This window comes from Eretmochelys imbricata, chromosome 9 (assembly GCF_965152235.1).
Source record: "Eretmochelys imbricata isolate rEreImb1 chromosome 9, rEreImb1.hap1, whole genome shotgun sequence".
NCBI lineage: Eukaryota > Metazoa > Chordata > Testudines > Cheloniidae > Eretmochelys > Eretmochelys imbricata.
This window is the reverse complement of record NC_135580.1, coordinates 6,062,101-6,078,913: the sequence shown is the minus strand read 5'-3', so window position 1 is coordinate 6,078,913 and position 16,813 is coordinate 6,062,101. Positions and strand designations below refer to the sequence as shown.

General features: G+C 44.6%; 2 protein-coding genes across 4 annotated transcripts in view; one reads left to right on the top strand and one right to left on the bottom strand.

Moving 5' to 3' along the window:
- Positions 1-7,677, bottom strand: LOC144270002 (large ribosomal subunit protein eL33). 3 transcript variants are annotated; one of them, XM_077826159.1, is made up of 5 exons: positions 7,570-7,677; positions 7,030-7,072; positions 4,797-4,949; positions 2,230-2,374; positions 1-1,218 (listed from the first exon to the last, which is right to left on the bottom strand). In XM_077826159.1, the coding sequence occupies exons 2-5, from the start codon at positions 7,038-7,040 to the stop codon at positions 1,018-1,020; spliced, it is 510 nt and encodes a 169-aa protein (XP_077682285.1). In that variant the 5' UTR covers positions 7,041-7,072; positions 7,570-7,677; the 3' UTR covers positions 1-1,017. The 3 variants fall into 3 exon arrangements, with proteins under 3 accessions (XP_077682285.1, XP_077682286.1, XP_077682287.1); XM_077826160.1 differs by having other exon boundaries at positions 1-56; XM_077826161.1 differs by having other exon boundaries at positions 7,501-7,615.
- A 33-nt stretch (positions 7,678-7,710) lies between these two features.
- The window catches only part of DRC9 (dynein regulatory complex subunit 9), a 36,427-nt gene continuing 27,324 nt past the window's right edge, over positions 7,711-16,813 (top strand). The window contains exon 1 of the mRNA XM_077826158.1: positions 7,711-7,881. Coding sequence (XP_077682284.1) covers positions 7,847-7,881 — 35 coding nt within the window. The 5' untranslated portion in view covers positions 7,711-7,846. The remainder of the gene's footprint in view (positions 7,882-16,813) is intronic.

Sequence of the window (16,813 nt, the reverse complement as noted above, 5' to 3'; positions counted from 1 at the left end):
AACAATTTCTGAATTTTATTTTTAGTAAAAATTTAGATCCTAGATGGATACAGCATCTGAAAAACAAAAACATCAGGTTAGATCTTGTTACTAAACTAAAATGTTAACACACATTTCTAATTAATCATTCTCTAAATACCTATGCAGATAGCTAGGAGTCTGCACAGAGAATTCTTTGACAGGTTACTGGTCTAGTGGATGGAGGGAAGCGGTAGGTGTGCTATCTTGATTTTAGTAGGGCTTCTGATACGGTGCCACCTGACATTCTCATTAGCAAAGGAGAAAAATGAGGTCTATACAAAATTACTGTAAGCTGGTGCACAACTGGCTGAGACCATTCTCAAAGAGTAGTTACCAATGGTTCATTACCAAACAGGGAGGTGGTATTTGGGGGTGGGGTCACGCAGGGGCCTGGTACTAGTCAATATTTTCATTAATGATTTGGATAATAGATTACCCAAATAAATATGCTTATATAATTTGCAGGTGACTCCAAGATCTAACTATAATGGTAGATAAGCTCCAGAATAGGTTTACAAGGCAGGATGTGGAAGCCGCACCATTGGAGGCTTTTAAGAACAGGTTTTCACCTGTTAGGAATGGTCTAGATTCTCTTGGTTCTGCCAGAGCAGGGGGCTGAACTAGATGACCTCTCAAGATTCCTTCCAGCCCTACATTTCCTGAAGTAGTGATGATTCCACATCAGGGGTGGGCAAACGTTTTAGCCCGAGGGCCACATCTGGGAATAAAAATTGTATGGCGGGCCATGAATGCTCACGAAATTGGGGCTGGGGTGTGGGAGGGGGTGAGGGCTCTGGCTGGGGGTGCGGGCTCCGGAGTGGGGCCAGAAATGAGGAGTTCAGGGTGCAGGAGGGTGCTCTGAGCTGGGGAGGGTGAATGGGAAGGGGTGCAGGCTCCAGCTGGGGGTGCAGGCTCTGGGGGGGGGCTGGGGATGAGGGGTTTGGGGTGCAGTAGGGTGCTCTGGAGGGGGATCAGGGCTGGGGAGTGGGAAGAGGCTCAGGGGTGCAGGCTCCAAGCAGTGCTTACCTCAAGTGGCTTCCGGAAGTGGCGGCATGTCCCTTCTCTGACTTCTAGGTGGAAGCGCTGCCCCATCCGCAGGCACCACCCCTGCAGCTCCCATTGGCTGTGGTTCCTGGCCAATGGGAACTGCAGGGCAGCACTTGGGGTGGGGGGCAGCTTGTAAGCCCATGGCTGCCCCTAAGGGTAAAGGCTGGAGGTAGGCAATGCCGCTGCTTCCGGGAGCCATGTGGAGCAGCCTCTGACCCTGCTCCCTGGCTGGAGTGCTGGAGCAGGGCAAGTCCCAGACCCTGCTACCCAGTGGGAGCTCAAGGGCTGAATTAAAATGGCTGGCGGGCCGGATTTGGCCCGTGGGCTGTAGTTTGCCCACCCCTGTTCTACATGGAAGAATGAAAGAGCACAGAACATGGCTCAGTCTTTGGCAAGTGCTCTTTGCAGGGGTAGCCCATGCACAATCTTCGAACCTAGCTGGGGGAATGAGAGGATAACTGCTCTCTTTTGCCCAGCTGCAATGAAGGATAGTACTTGTGCTCCTCCTACAGTGGTTCTTCTACAGGATAACGAAAGCTGAGCAGGGTCACATCTCACTCTGATACTGTTTTTGACAATATCATTAGGATGACAGTGTGTACAGGAGCAACAGTTTGAGTGGTGAGAGACAGCCAGCCAAGGAGGAGGTTATCCTGGAGGTGCATAGGTAACAGCACATGTGAATTTTGGGTCCATGACTGGACTTGGGAGAGATTCATTTAGTCCTCAGCCAGAAGCAGGGCTGATACGGTGAGGGCATTTGGGGAAGATAAGGGAAAGAAAAATAAAGACCCCAGAACACCCTGACCCAAATAAAAGGGAGAGTGGACCAGGAGACTCGGGGAGAGAGGAGAAGAAAGAATTAGCTATACAAAGTTTGAGGGAGAGGGAAAAGAAAGCAAGAGTAAATAATCTTTGAGGGGTGATTACAGTGAAGTTAAACCTTTCCCATTGCCAGAATACAGGTCCCAACATGCACCTATGACAGGCCCTGTGGAAGATGCACACTGGAAACAGGGGAAAGGGAATTTTTGTATATTTCCCCTCCACCAATGTAACATTTTCTCAGTGTTCTTTGAAAATCTTATATCCCAAAAGGTATAATTTAGTTAAAATAAAATCATCACTATAGGTTCAAAGCTGTTAGGAAAAACTACTCACCACTCTGATTCTGTGCCCAATGGCCTTGGCAGGAAGGTTGGACCGGAACTTGGCACGAACCATGCCACTGTTTCCATGGGCACGTGTTACTTTCCCCCAGATCACTCGTGTTCTGTTGGGCTTCCCACCAGGAGTCACGGTATTGCTAACAAACAGAAGACTGTTAACTCCTGGGCATTCCACCCCAAACCAAGTGACGGTCTACTTAAAGCAACAGTGGCAGGTTAAAACCATCATCTTTTAAAAGAAGTTTCATTCCCTCTATTGTCATGGCTCCCTTGGAATGGTCAAACTCAAAGTTTAGAAACATTTATTTGGTCACTCATAATGCAGATTTGCTTTCATCCAAGCTGGGAGAAATGCACATTTTGAAGAGATTTTTTGGTGATCTCATTAACATGAGGTGGTGATGTTTGGATTGCAAATACAGTAGGGCAATGGGTTTAAACCCAAATATAAAAGCACGAAAACATGTCTGTACATTTGCCCCATCAAGTTGTGGGTGAATCTAACAGTGTCCCTTTACAAAACATCCTTCAAGCAACAGTATTCTACCTGGCTTATATTAAGTCAGTAATTTACAGAATTAAATCAAACTAAATAGATATAAGCCAGTTGGCAAACTTGTTGTGTCCACACAGAGATTTACACCAGTTTAAACTAAATCAATTAGTTAAACCAGTGCAAGTTTTGTGTGTAGATTAGCCTCCTATCTTAGATTTACCTTTCAGAACTGCTATGTCTGGGATTTGCAGGCTTCAGTCACTCCCCTCTGATCCATTCCAAACACTGTATCTATTTCCAGTACTGGTACTAACTGGGGAAAGTATTAGGCCTAGTGATTTACTGGATGATTTGCAAATAACTATAATATATATTCACGCAAACAATATTACACATTAGAATTCTTGATTATCACTACAAAAGGTTTTTTTCCTCTCCTGCTAGTAATAGCTCACCTTAACTGATCACTTTCGTTAGTGTGTACAACAACACCCATTGTTTCATGTTCTCTGTGTGTGTATATATATATATCTATCTTCCTACTGTATTTTCCACTGCATGCATCCGATGAAGTGGGTTTTAGCCCACAAAAGGTTATGCTCAAATAAATGGGTTAGTCTCTAAGGTGCTCCTTTTCTTTTTGCAGATACAGACTAACACGGCTGCTGTCAATAATCTTAGCGTTCACTAGCTTTAAATTCACATATTAACAATCTAATCCACTGGGAGCACAGCTTAAAGCCATATGCAATGGTAATTACAATTCACATCATGTAATAAGACTCTAACCTATCCCCAGACCACCTGCAAGAAAAATCAAAACCCTCACACGGTCCAACCCACTTCTGTTAAAACACAAGAAGAGAAATGCTTCACTGTGTCTGGCAAACTATCAAAGGGGAGAAGAAGGCTTCCCACTAAGCATGCCCTGATTCCCTCAGTCCTTTTAGATGTATTAATGTAGAAGTTATCAGTTTGAGTGACTCCTGTGACTTTAACTGTAGAGGAAAAGGAGAGGTTTCTAAGATGTCCAGGTCCAAATCAGAACCTTGAATTGCACCCAGAAACATAATAAAAGCCAGAATGGTCTCTGGAGCACAGGGAAAAAGCACTCGCTGTATGAAAGATTCTAAATGGGAAACCACATTCTGCACTAGCTGTCCCTTAAACCAGTGGTTTCAACCTTTTTTCATTTATGGACCCCCCTAAAAAATTGCAAATGGAGGTGTAGACCCCTTTGGAAATCTTAGACATAGTCTGTGGACTCCCAGGGGTCCGTGGGACCACAGATTGAAAACCACAGTTCTATGGTAACACCTTTTTGTGGACCCCTCATACATAGTCTGCAGACCCTCAGGGGTTCGAGCACAGGATGAAAATCACTGCCTTAAAGTAATCTAATCAGGAAGTAACAAAGGCACAGATATCTGCATCAAGGTCCACATCAATAGAAAAATTCAACCTGCTATGCAAGTAGAGAAGGGAATAACCACAAATGTATCAAACCTACAGTACTTCTGGGGCATCCATCAGCATAGTAACAGCAGCAGCAATGATGGTGATCAGTTATATGCACTCCCAGAAGCAGATGAGGATTGATTAAATCCCTTCAGGTTACAAAGCAAACCCTCACTGAAGGGGATGATATTAATTCTGTCACTTAAAGCACTGAAGTACAACAGTGAAGGACACTTCAGTCCAGTCCATTACTGACTTGACTTCAGTTCACACCAGTATCCTGGAGGCGAGAAGACTCATGTCCAACCCATCACTCTTACCAGAACCATTAGTCTTCTAACCCAGCATTTCTACAAGAGCAATCATACTGATGTTTAACACATTATCATTTAATAACTGAATTAATTTGGTACCTAGAATTGTGAAAGCAAAAACTAAATCCCCAAAACTTAACCCTGTCTTGCACGATTCTACTTGGCCATTTTGTTTGTTTCACCATTATCATGGCAACAGGTATGCAAATACATTTATTGTGGCCTGATCAATTTTTACGACAATTTTTACAAGTCCTATTTGGCATAACAACAAGGAGTTCAGCTACTTACTTTTTAGCTTTGTATACATAGGCGCATCTCTTGCCCAAGTAGAATTCAGTCTCATCACGGGCATAAACTCCATCAATTTTCAGAAGGGCAGTGTGCTCCCTCTGATTTCGGAGGCCACGCTTATAGCCAGCAAAAATGGCTTTGGACCACAGTCTAGGAAATATTGAGCATATTAATGAATCGCCAACCACTAAAGCGTACTGCACGTGAATACGTTTTCTGAACAAAACTTTCTGAAATAATTAGATATCATGCTAGTAGAAAGCATACAGGGGAAAAAGGAACAGTGCTTCACTTGAGCAAATACCCCCACATTCACAAAGTGCAGCTTCTTTAGCACAAGACATCAATTATAAAAATCCTGCACTAGCCTTCTCCTTCCTTCCTTTTTTATACTAGAACCATTTCTAAAAAAACGTTATTTTCATTTTTTTAAACACACAAACACTTGTCGCAAGATCCCAAAGGGATAGATAGTATATTCCATACATGGTGAAATAGATTAAGAACTTGGGGCCTGCTATCCCACAAAAGTCACCATGTCAAACAACTTAGTTAAAATGTTCTCTTTCAACATGGTTAAATCATAACTGCATCCCAGCGTCAATGGGTGGGAGAAAACATAATCATGTCCGCTGTGACCAGTCCAAGTCTTTAGCACAATTCAGGACACTTAAAATATGTTTAAGGTCTTCAATGTTGATAAATGCAATAATACACATTGGAAAACATAACCCCAACTATACATATAAGATGGGGTCAAAATTTGCTGGAACCACTCAAGGAATAGATCTTGGAGTCATTGTGGATAGTTCTCTGAAAACATCCACTCAATGTGCAGCAGCAGTCAAAAAAGCAAAATGTTGGGAATCATTAGGAAAGGGACAGATAGTAAGACACAAAATATCACATTTCCTCTATATAAAACCATGATAAGCCCACATCTTGAATGCTGTGTGCAGATCTGGTCACCCCATCTCAAAAGGTGTATATATTGGAATTGGAAAATGTACAGAAAAAGGCAACAAAAATGATTGGGGGATGGAACAGCTTCCATATGAGGAGAAAAGGAGTACTTGTGGCACCTTAGAGACTAACCAATATGAGGAGAGATTAACAAAACAGGATTTTTCAGCTTGGAAAAGAGATGACTAAGGGGGGGGATATGATAGAGGTCTATAAATTTGTGATTGGTGTGGAAAAATTAAATAAGAAAGCGTTATTTACGCCTCCTCATGACACAAGAGCTAGGGGTCACCAAATGAAATTAATAGGTAGCAAGTTTAAAACAAACAAAAGGAAGTATTTCTTTACACAACCTGTGGAACTCTTTGCCAGAGGATGTTGTAAAGGCCAAGATTTATAACAGGGTCTCAAAAAAAGAACTACCTAAGTTCATGGAGGATAGGTCCATCAATGGCTATTAGCCAAGACGGGCCAGGATGCAAAACCATGCTCTGAAGTGTCCAGTCTGTTTGCCACAAGCTGGGAATGGGAGACACAGGATGGATCACTTGATGATTACCTGTTCTGTTCATTCCTTCTGAAGCCCTTGTATTGGCCACTGTCAAAAGACAGGATACTGGGCTAGACAGACCATTGGTCTGATCCAGTATGGTCGGTTTTATGTTGAGAAACTATGTTTAAGCAATTATACTATAAAGGGGTTTCTTAACATAGTTACTTTTACAGTAGAGATCTGTCCAGGCTACACTTAACTTCATAACCAAACTGTAACACAGGTAATTGCATATGCAGTTTGCATCCATGAACAAGACAAGTAGCTTCCAACTGTAGCACATCAGTAGGTTGCAATCAGATTCTAACAACTCTTGACGCACAGACAGGCCCAGTTACTATGTCCGTGTGACCTAATTATCCAGTCCTTCTTCCTTGGTCTGTGCAGAGCACTCTGCGAACTGCAGTGCGCTGTGCAGCAGCGTGGGATAAGCGTCAAGATGTCTAAGAACATACTGATCCAGACACAACTGTGCAGTGTAACAGGCAGGGCAAGATTTTCTAGCTGACAGATGTTTGGGACGGGAAGAATAGTATCGGTCATGACAACCACATCACAACGGAGAGTCAGAGCTTAGTTAGGTTTAACACAACACGTTCTACAGCTGAGATGGGGCTAGGGAGAGGAAATGTGTGTGATTTATGAAGCCCGCCACCCCAGCCAGTGTAACGTGTCCAGCGACAATAAAGGAAGTTTTCAGAGCCCATCGCTCACCTTCCAGACATGGTGTCGTCCTGAAGTCCTGCTCCCAGCAGGCCTGCGAAGCACAAAAAGACTTTAGCCGCCACACTCGGGAATTTAGCACCAAGCGGCTGTACGACCCCCCCGCCCCGCGGCGGCCAGCACGTCCCACGGGATCCCAGGCTCCCCCACTAGGCGGCTGGAGAGGGGAGCAGCACCAGGGGCCCCCAGCTAGAGCCCGGCCAGCTGAGGGGGGAACCCAGCTCTGCACCGGCCGCCCACGTTAGCCAGGCCAGGCCCCCACCCCGCGGGCCTTATCAGGGCAGCAGCCCCGCGATGTCCAGTCAAGCCCCCCGGGCCCCTCTCGGGCGAGTCAGAACCGGGAGGCGCCGGGTTCGGAGCCGGCTCAGCCCAGGGCCTAGCACCATCCGCCCCGCATCGGCTTCATCCCGCCGCCTGCCCGCTCCACGCGCCCCCCGCTCCACAGCCCGGCCCCCGCCGCACCTGCCCCCGCCCCATGGTGGAGGGAGAAGGCCGCTTCACCAGCCGCGGGACCTCCGCTCCCGGACTCACCCCCGCGCCTCCGACCCAAGATGGCGGCGAAAGGGAGAGCGGCCGCAAAGCACGCCGGAATATGAAATCGCAAGGACCCTTTAGGTGACCCTAATACTGCCTGACTAGAAAACGCTCGGTGGAAGGGTGACTAGACTCCAGCGACGGCCCCTCCATCCCTCTCTGCCCCTTTCTCCATAGGCAAAAACCCTGCGAGGGCGTGGTTGAGTGGCTATGCCTGACAGGCACCCGCTAAAAACCAATCTGGAGGATAGGCCCCCTGAGTTTGGTGGTTGCTATGGAGACCAGCTCTGTCCAGCCTGAGGCCTCTGTGTGAGTCTCTCCTGGTTGTCGCTGATAATAGACCCCCCCAGTGGGGGGAGGGGAGAGAGCATCCCAGTGCAGGGCCCCCCCGGGTGGAGGGCAGTGGGCCCCTGGAGCTAGAGAGCGGGCAGCCCACCGGGAGCATGTCGAAGCCCCTTGCGGGGGGTGGGGGTATGGGGTCCCCCATGCTGCCCCTGGCCCCAGGAGCACAAAGGCCTGTAGACCTCATGCTCAGACCAGCCAAGCCGACCCCTCCTGTTGAGTGCCCACGCGGGCAGTCGTTTCTCCCCCGCCCTGGGGCTGCCCATGCCACGGCCATGGTGGGTGCAACTCCCACTCCCCCGCCGTTAAACACAGCCTGGAAACCTCGGGGATGGGTTAAAAACATACAGAAACCAGGCACCAGTAATGGAATGAACTGGAAAGGGGCCAAAGAGCAGCCGAGCCGAGGCAGTCCCAGTCGCGGGCAGGCCACGGTTACGATGGACAAACGGGCAACCGCGGAGGATTAAACCCCAACTAGCCGGTTTTAAAAAGGGGCCTTTAACCCAGCGAAGAGAAGCAACTAACAGTGGCTGGGTTGAGGGGCAGCTGGGGGGTGTAATACAAACAAGTGCAATAAGATGTGCATGAGCCATCACGCTGATCACTCTGCTTGTGTGTTGTGCCCGCAGCCCTACCTCTGTGTTTGGTCTTTTTTTTTGGCAGTGAGCTCTTTGGAGAAGAGACTGTGTCTTCCTATGCACTGGGACAGCCCCTGGTGCTTCTTCAATGCGACTGTAATAGTAAATAACTTTAAAATTTACTTTTAATCCTTTGTTTAGATCTGGATTGAGGATTGGGGATTCATTGGAACAAAAGGTTTCAGAGTAACAGCCGTGTTAGTCTGTATTCGCAAAAAGAAAATCAGCGGATGAAGTGAGCTGTAGCTCACGAAAGCTCATACTCAAATAAATTGGTTAGTCTCTAAGGTGCCACAAGTACTCCTTTTCTTATTGGAACAAAAGCACATTCTTAAGTGTTTTCCTGAATAGGAATGGACTTAAGCATGTGCTTAGCTGTTTTCTAGAATCAGGGCCTTGTCTCTGACATCTATCATTTCCCCCATGCAGCTAATGCTATTGTATTAGTGTAAAATTATGAATTAGTGTAAAATTTTGAAAAGTGCCATAAGTGACTTAGCAGCCTAAACTCCATTTTCAGAAGTGACTTTTGCTGAAAGTTTGGCTCCTAAGTGACTAAGTCACTTTTGAAAATTTGATTTAGGCTCCCAAGTAGCTCACATGCTTTGAAAATGTTAACCAACTCTATGATAGACCCCTCACTCCTGGGGGCTGAGGGTTCAATCTGAGAAGGTGCTGAGCCCTCTGGCTTTGATGCAGTAAAGTACTTAAACACTCAGCACTTTGCAAGATTTAGCACTATTAATGACATTTTAAAAAAAAGCACTGGAGGAACTGTTTCAGGCATCTGATAATATGATGTACTGTAGAGCACATTTGCCAGCTTTGACTGTGTTCACAACTGCTCCCACATAGGGAACATGAAAATCAGTGATGTTCCCTTTGCCAAATCCTACTTATTTTGTCAGCATCAGTAGGCTGAGCCCTAGAACCACTGGATCTTGGAGAGGATCCAGTGTGGTGAGGTCCAACTATGCTGAAAATGCTTGCCTCTGTGTTAGCATGCCCTGATAATATGATTCCTGCAAGAGTTCGCAGCCACTGAACTCCAGGTCAGCTGCTGCTCCTGGATTCCCTTCACAGGGTTCTATATTAGAGATGGAGCAAGGAAGTTAATGCTGAAGGAATTTGTATTAATTATTCTTATTTTAACAGCACCAAAAAGCATGCTAGATTCCTCTCTGTACAGCCAAAGGATGTGATCCCTGCCTTGACAAACTTAACTTACCTGAAAAATCCCACAGGTTTCCAAGGGGATTGGTGCCACAGAGAGTGGATGTCCCTGAAGTCCTGTCTTCACCTATGCTATGCAGGCTAAACTCTATGTAGGAACTTCTGCAAAGGGGGCTCTTCCATGCTCCCCCCACTCAATTCCACTAGGTTCTCATCCCCTCCAGCCATGTATCAATATTTATTTTTTAAAATCAGCAACTTGCTTTCTGACATTTGTAGTGCTAGTCAGGGTTCTGTACAGCCATTGTCCAATAAAAGCGAGGGCTTTTCTTATTTAAGCCTCAGCTGCTATGTGAACTCACCAGTCTGACTCTGCCAATATGCTGGCAAAACACAGTGAATTAGGGGTCAAGTGGCAGCCCCTGCTTTGAATTTCCTCACTGGTACCCATGATTATCATCACTTCTTAATCGGCTGAAAGGAGCATTTCAGAGTGATGCAAGGTGTTTCCTGAGTTTCCCACCCCTGCAGCTGTATCAATCTACCAGGTGGCAGGATGGAGAAAGACATGACTACAAGGCTCTCACCTAGCAATGTGTGGGCTGTAATCCCCAAAGGGGTACCGGGCCAAACCATTTATATTGTTTTTTTTAAATTATTTCCAAACTTCCCCTCCCTTTAGGACAGAAGGGAGAGCATATGATAGTTTGCTCATCACCCCAAAATCTTGGGGGAAGCTCTGAGTCTCTTCACATACCTTGTCTTTTCTTGTAATTAAAATTTGATCAAGGAGTTCGGTTGAGTACAATAATTAGTGTTGATGCCAGTGACTGAATCAGGATTGTCTTTTCTGTGTGTATAGCTTTAAAAGTTGACTTCAACTAGAGGAGCTCCTTATTTGTAATATTTCTCAGTACACCAGACAGTGGTTTCCTCTACATCTATAATAGAACATAAACCCTGGCAGAGCTTACTGGTTTGGCACCAACATCTGCTGAGTATATGGATATACGAGGAAGCATACAGGAGGAACTAAGACAACATTAGGCTTTAGAGAAACATTACATTCCAGCTTTAAGTTTTCTTAAAAGGCATTAATATCTTGAATTAATTATCTCCTGGATAGAAGTTGCTGATGGGGAGGAGGTGAAGCTATTAAATTCTGCCTTTGTATCAAAAGAAGTCAGTTTTTCCTACAAGAACCTTCAACTATTTTATTCTTCTTTTAAAATTGCTGGCATAATAATCTGTCACAGCTCTTTCACAGAGAATCTTTTGAACCGTATTGTCATCTTTGTGGCTGCACACTTTATATAAACCAGATGCAAAGGGACTCGTCTCATGTAGTTTAGACCCAAAATTTCGGTTGTTTAAAAAATGTCAATATGAATAAAACACATTTTTAATTTAAAACATATCTCTACCACAACATTGTACTAGTGCACGTTAATCCAAAGGGAAACTATCTAAGGCATTTATAACAAGCAAAATTCAGTCAGAGGGACTTGTATTTTCCACTTCTTCCTTGGATTACTAGTTTCTGAGTATAAGAAAAAAAAATTTTTTTTACACTAACTTGATTTACTAGACTAATTTCACTGTCAGAGTTAAATGAACAGAATAAACAAACATCATTAATGATGACAAGTAGGAATCAGAGTAGCAGCCGTGTTAGTCTGTATTCGCAAAAAGAAAAGGAGTACTAGTGGCACCTTAGAGACTAACTAATTTATTTGAGCATAAGCTTGTGAGCTGTCGCACACAAAAGCTTATGCTAAAATAAATTGGTTACTCTCTAAGGTGCCACTAGTACTCCTTTTCTTTTTGACAAGTAGGAAGTATTTTGACATTCTTTGTTTTAACAATCTAGGTCATATCAGTAACAGTTGTAAAGGCATTTTTTAAAATGTGATTTCTTTTGACAGTGTTCATTTAAGAGACAAAGCTGAAACAATCTTGGAACCGTTAGTGATTATCTTTGAGATCTCCTGGAGGATGGATGAGGTACAGAGGATTGGAGAAGGGCAAACATAGTGCCTGTCTTTAAAAAGGGGAACAAAGAGGACCTGGGGAATTATATAGTAGTCAGCCTAATGTTGATACCTGGAAAGATGCTGGAACAAATTATTAAATAATCTGTTTGTAAGCACCTAGAGAATAATAGGATAATAAATAATAGCCAAATGCCAAACCAACCTAATTTCATTCTTGGATAGGGTTACTGGCCTAGTGGATGGGGGTAAACAGTAGACATGACATACCTTGATTTTAGTAAGGCTTTTGACACATCCCACATGATATTCTCATAAGCATACTAGAGGAATATGGTCTAGAGCAGTGGTTCCCAAACTTTAACAACCTGTGAACCCCTTTCACTAAAATGTTAAGTCTCACGAACCCCCTTCTAAAAATGAATATTTCCAGGGATTTTCTCATTTACCTGAATATAAATTATAAAAGCATTGATCTTGCAAATATAAAATTTGTTTTTATGACACGCTTATTATATACTATTTATTATTATTTATCATTACAGTATTTTTATTACATTATGAAAACGGCAACACTCTTCCAAGATCTCACTTTCATAGCTTGTATCACTTTGAATAAGTCTGTTATAAGACAAGGCTCCTGTGTTTCATCAAGGAGTATCAGATGTGAAACAGCATGAAGGTATTTAAGAAGCCAACTCAGAGTTGCTCCTACACAGTCGTTCAGGTCTTGCGCAGTCCTGGCAAACAATGCACGTTACAACAAAGCTTAAACTTGTTCTTCATCATAATTTTAAAAACAACACTAGCTGCCTATTTAATTTTAAAAACAGCAAAACATATCCACCTCCCTTTCCATTTCTTCTAAGGAGTCTTGAAGTTTAAATCTCCTCAGTGTGATAGATATGCTTGCTTTGATCTGCTTAGCTCTTGGATGTCCAGGGGCTCCAGGCTGCTGGCCCCGTACTGCCCAGGGTCCCTAGGGACAGCGCTGTCCACCATTATGGAATTTTTTCCCCAAGAACCCCCTGTAACATTTCACGAACCCCAGTTTGGGAACCACTGGTCTAGAGCAGTAGTTCTCAAAGCCGGTCCGCCACTTGTTCAGGGAAAGCCCCTGATGGGCCGGGCCAGTTTGTTTACCTGCCGTGTCCGCGGGTTCGGCCGATCGCGGCTCCCACTGGCCGCTGTTTGCTGCTCTAGGCCAATGGGGTCTGCAGGAAGTGGCCAGCACGTCCCTTGTCCCGCACTGCTTTCTGCAGCCCCCATTGGCCTGGAGTGGTGAACCGCGGCCAGTGGAAGCCACAATCGGCCAAACCCGCGGACGCGGCAGGTAAACAAACCAGCCCGGCCTGCCAGGGACTTTCCCTGAAAAAGCAACAGACTGGCTTTGAGAATCACTGGTCTAGAGGAAATTACTATAAGGTGAGTGCACAACTGGTTCAAAGGCTGTGATCAAAGAGTAATCAATGGTTCACTGTCAAACTGGGAGGGCACATCTAGTGGAGTCCTAAAAGGGTCAGCCCTGGGTCTCTTACTAGTCAATGTTTTCGTTAATGACTTGGATAATGGAGTGGAGAGTGTGCTTATATAATTTGCAGATGACACCAAACTGTGAGGGGTTGCAAGTACTTTGGAGGACAGGATTAGAATTTAAAACTACCTTGACAAACCGGTGAATTGGTTTGAATCCAAGAAGCTGAAATTCAATAAAGACAAGTGCAAAGTACTTCACTTTGGAAGGAAATATCAAATGCACAGATACAAAATGGGAAATTACTAGCTAGGCAGTAGTTCTGCAGAAAATAATCTGGGGGTTTTAGTGAATCACTAGTTGAATATGAGCCAACAATGTGCTGCACTTGCAAAAAAGGTTAATATAATTCTGGGATGTTGTGGTGAGACAGGTCCCCACCCCCATCAGCAAATAATTAAAGAGCTTCTCGGGGCACAATCTGCTTCAACCAAGTACATCTCTGAGGCTTGCAAAGCCTAGATATGGGTGGGTTCTTTAAAAAGGAAGATGCCAGGTCACTGTAGGGTGGATAATAATATATGGGGAAAAGGACTGCTGCCAGTAGAACAGAAAAAAGCGTTGGTGATGCCAGTTAAGAAACCAGGCAAGGTACATACAAGACCTGATGCTTATAAACCTATTGCTCGCACATCCCATGTGGGGTAAAAACATGGGGAAAAGTGTAAATGTAAGACTAGTGGAATACTTGGAGAAAAATGATATTCCTGTCTAACTGAGGTACAAAGTGGTTTCAGAAAAGGAAGATGCACAGTTGACCATATCGTGAGACTAGAAACTGCTTAAAAAAACATAAGGACTTTGAACTTTGTGATAACAGTCTTCCTGGACATTGAATAAGCATTTGGCATACTAGAGGGAAGACGTCCTATATAAACTAGCCAAAATTGGAATAAAAGGGGAAATGGTTTGATGGATAAGGGAGGGCATTTTTTAGTTAAAATGGGAACAGCTTTATCAAAAACCTACAAGCTTACAAATGGAACTCCACAAAGGCGTATTTACAGCCTTGTTTTGTTTTCCCTTATGATAAATGACTTCCCAGAAAGCATGCAGATGTCTGTGCTATATAGACTAAGCATAATACACTTAAATTAGATGGGAAAAGACAAATGAGGTACTCCAAAGAATTTCTAAGTGGGGAAATGATCGGGGATTTAAATTCTTACTTGCAAAAATTAAGGGAATGCCTTTAACCAGAAAGAAAATTAGAGAAGTTTGGAACTTATTTCTTTACGGTGAAAAAATTCAGATCGTTCAAAAGGTTGTGGTCCTAGGAGTAGTGTTTGATAATAAATTAACTTGTACAGGTCACAGACAATATCATACAAAAGTGTAAAAGTAGGATGAACTTACTCAAAAGCGTAGCTGGAAACAAATGGGGTGCAGATAAAGAAGGTATTGATGATGATAATGATGTACAGAGCATTGATCAGATCAGTTTTAGACTATGGATGCCAAGCTTTAGGTTCAGTCTCAAAAACAACTCTTAGGCCAGATCTACACTAAAAAGTTAAGTTGACCCAGCTACATTGCTCAGCAGTGTGAAAAATCCACAAAGTAGTTAACCCTCAACCTAATCCTTGGTGTAGACAGCGCTAGGTCGACGGAAGACTTCTTCTGTCGACCTAGCTACAGTGTCTCGGGGAGGTGGATTAACTATTACAGTGATGGGAAAACCTCTCCTGTCTCTAGTAAGTGGCTACCCTGAAGCACTACAGCAGCACAGCTGAACAGCTATTCCCCCATTTGTGGATTTGGAACTGCATGAAAAAACAAGGGAAGGGAAAAAACACTTATGACCAATAACATTTCTGAATTTATTTATGAAAAATGGGACCAGCTTTGCAAAGTCTATACAGATGGATCAGAAGATGACAGCACGAGTAGAGTGGGAACAGCCTTCTGTGTTCTTAGTTTTGGAATCCAGAAATCTAAAAGACTGTTGAATTATGTGACCACACTGATGGCTGAACTAATAAGGATAATGTTGGCACTAACCTGGGTAAAAGATGTGCGACTGACCTGCACTTGAACCTGTCAGGCATTATGACAATCGGAATTTGGAAAGCAGAAATGACATAAGTGAAATAATGTTCCTAACTACAGAAATAATGCAAGCAGGTATCTGTGTAACAATAGCATGGATTCTGGTATATATCGGAATATCTGGACATGAGAGGGCTGACAAAGCAGCAAAACAAGCTCTGAAAAAATGAGGAGGTAGATATTAAGATACCTTTAAATAGACAAGAATTCAAAAGTGTGGTAACAAAGGAGCTTGCGAAGGAATGGAAAGAACTATGGACTAAGGGGGAAAAAAAGGACTTAAGGTTTTAGAATGTATGATCAAAAATTGAAGATAATACCATGCTCCACAGTCATGTTAGGAAAAATGACATAGTCCTTTTTAAAGGGCTAACTGGTCATTATGCCTTAAATAATAAGTTAAACGTATTAAAAAGAAATAAAGATGGGCTGTGTAATGTGTGCAAAGCCAAGGAACCTGTTGATGATGTTCTATGGCAGTGGTCTCCAATATTTTTATGCACAAGATCGCTTTTTGAATTTAAGCGCAACCCAGGATCTACCCCATTCCTTCCCCGAAGCCCTGGCCTGCTCACTCCATCCCCCCCGTCACTCACTCTCCCCCACCGTCACTCACTTTCCCTGGGCTGTGGCAGGGAGTTGAGGTTCGGGAGAGGGTGCAGGCTCTGGGCTAGGGCCAAGGGGTTCGGAGTGTGAGAGGGGGCTCTGGGCTCAGCCTTGGGCAGGGGATTGGGGTACAGAAGGGGGTATGGGGTGCTGGCTCTAGGAGGGGGCTTAGGGCTGGGGTGCAGGCTCCCGCCAGGCGGCACTTATTTCAGGCAGCTCCCCGTCGGCGCCACAGCGGGGCTAAGGCAGGCTCCCTGCCTGCCCCGGCCCCACGCCACTCTCAGAAGTGACTAGCATGCATGCCCCTGAAGCTCTGTGTGCTGCTCCTGCCTGCAAACACCACCCCTGCAGCTCCCATCATGCAGTTCCCTGTTCCCAGCCAATGGGACTTGTGGGGGGCAATGCTTGCAGGCAGGAGCAGCGCACGGAGACCTCTGCCCCTCCCCTTCGGGACCTTGGGGGCGTGCTGACCTCTTCCGGGAGCAGCGCATGGCCAGGGTAGACAGTGAGCCTGTCTTAGCCCTGCTATGCTGCCAGACTTTTAGTGGCCGGAGATCGCAATCGACTGGCAGAGGCTCCAGGATCGACCAGTCGATTGCGATCTACGGGATGGTGACCACTGTTGTATGGCATTGTGAAAAATATTCTATAGAAAGTAAGTTTCTGGATGAAAAATTGAGTCAGCCCAGAATCAAAGATTTTTCCCTACAGGGACTAATGAGAATGTCAGGGAAATGCAATAGTGCAAAAAAGCCTTGCTGTAGAAGGATATTTAAAAAACCAAAACTTGGCTAAAAATTAATGAAGAAGGTGGTGGTCAGAGCTTCATATGAGGACACTGCTGTGTCAAAACACTAAAGACAAAGTGCAGGGTGGTACTTTGTAGAAGCAGGACTGCAACTCAG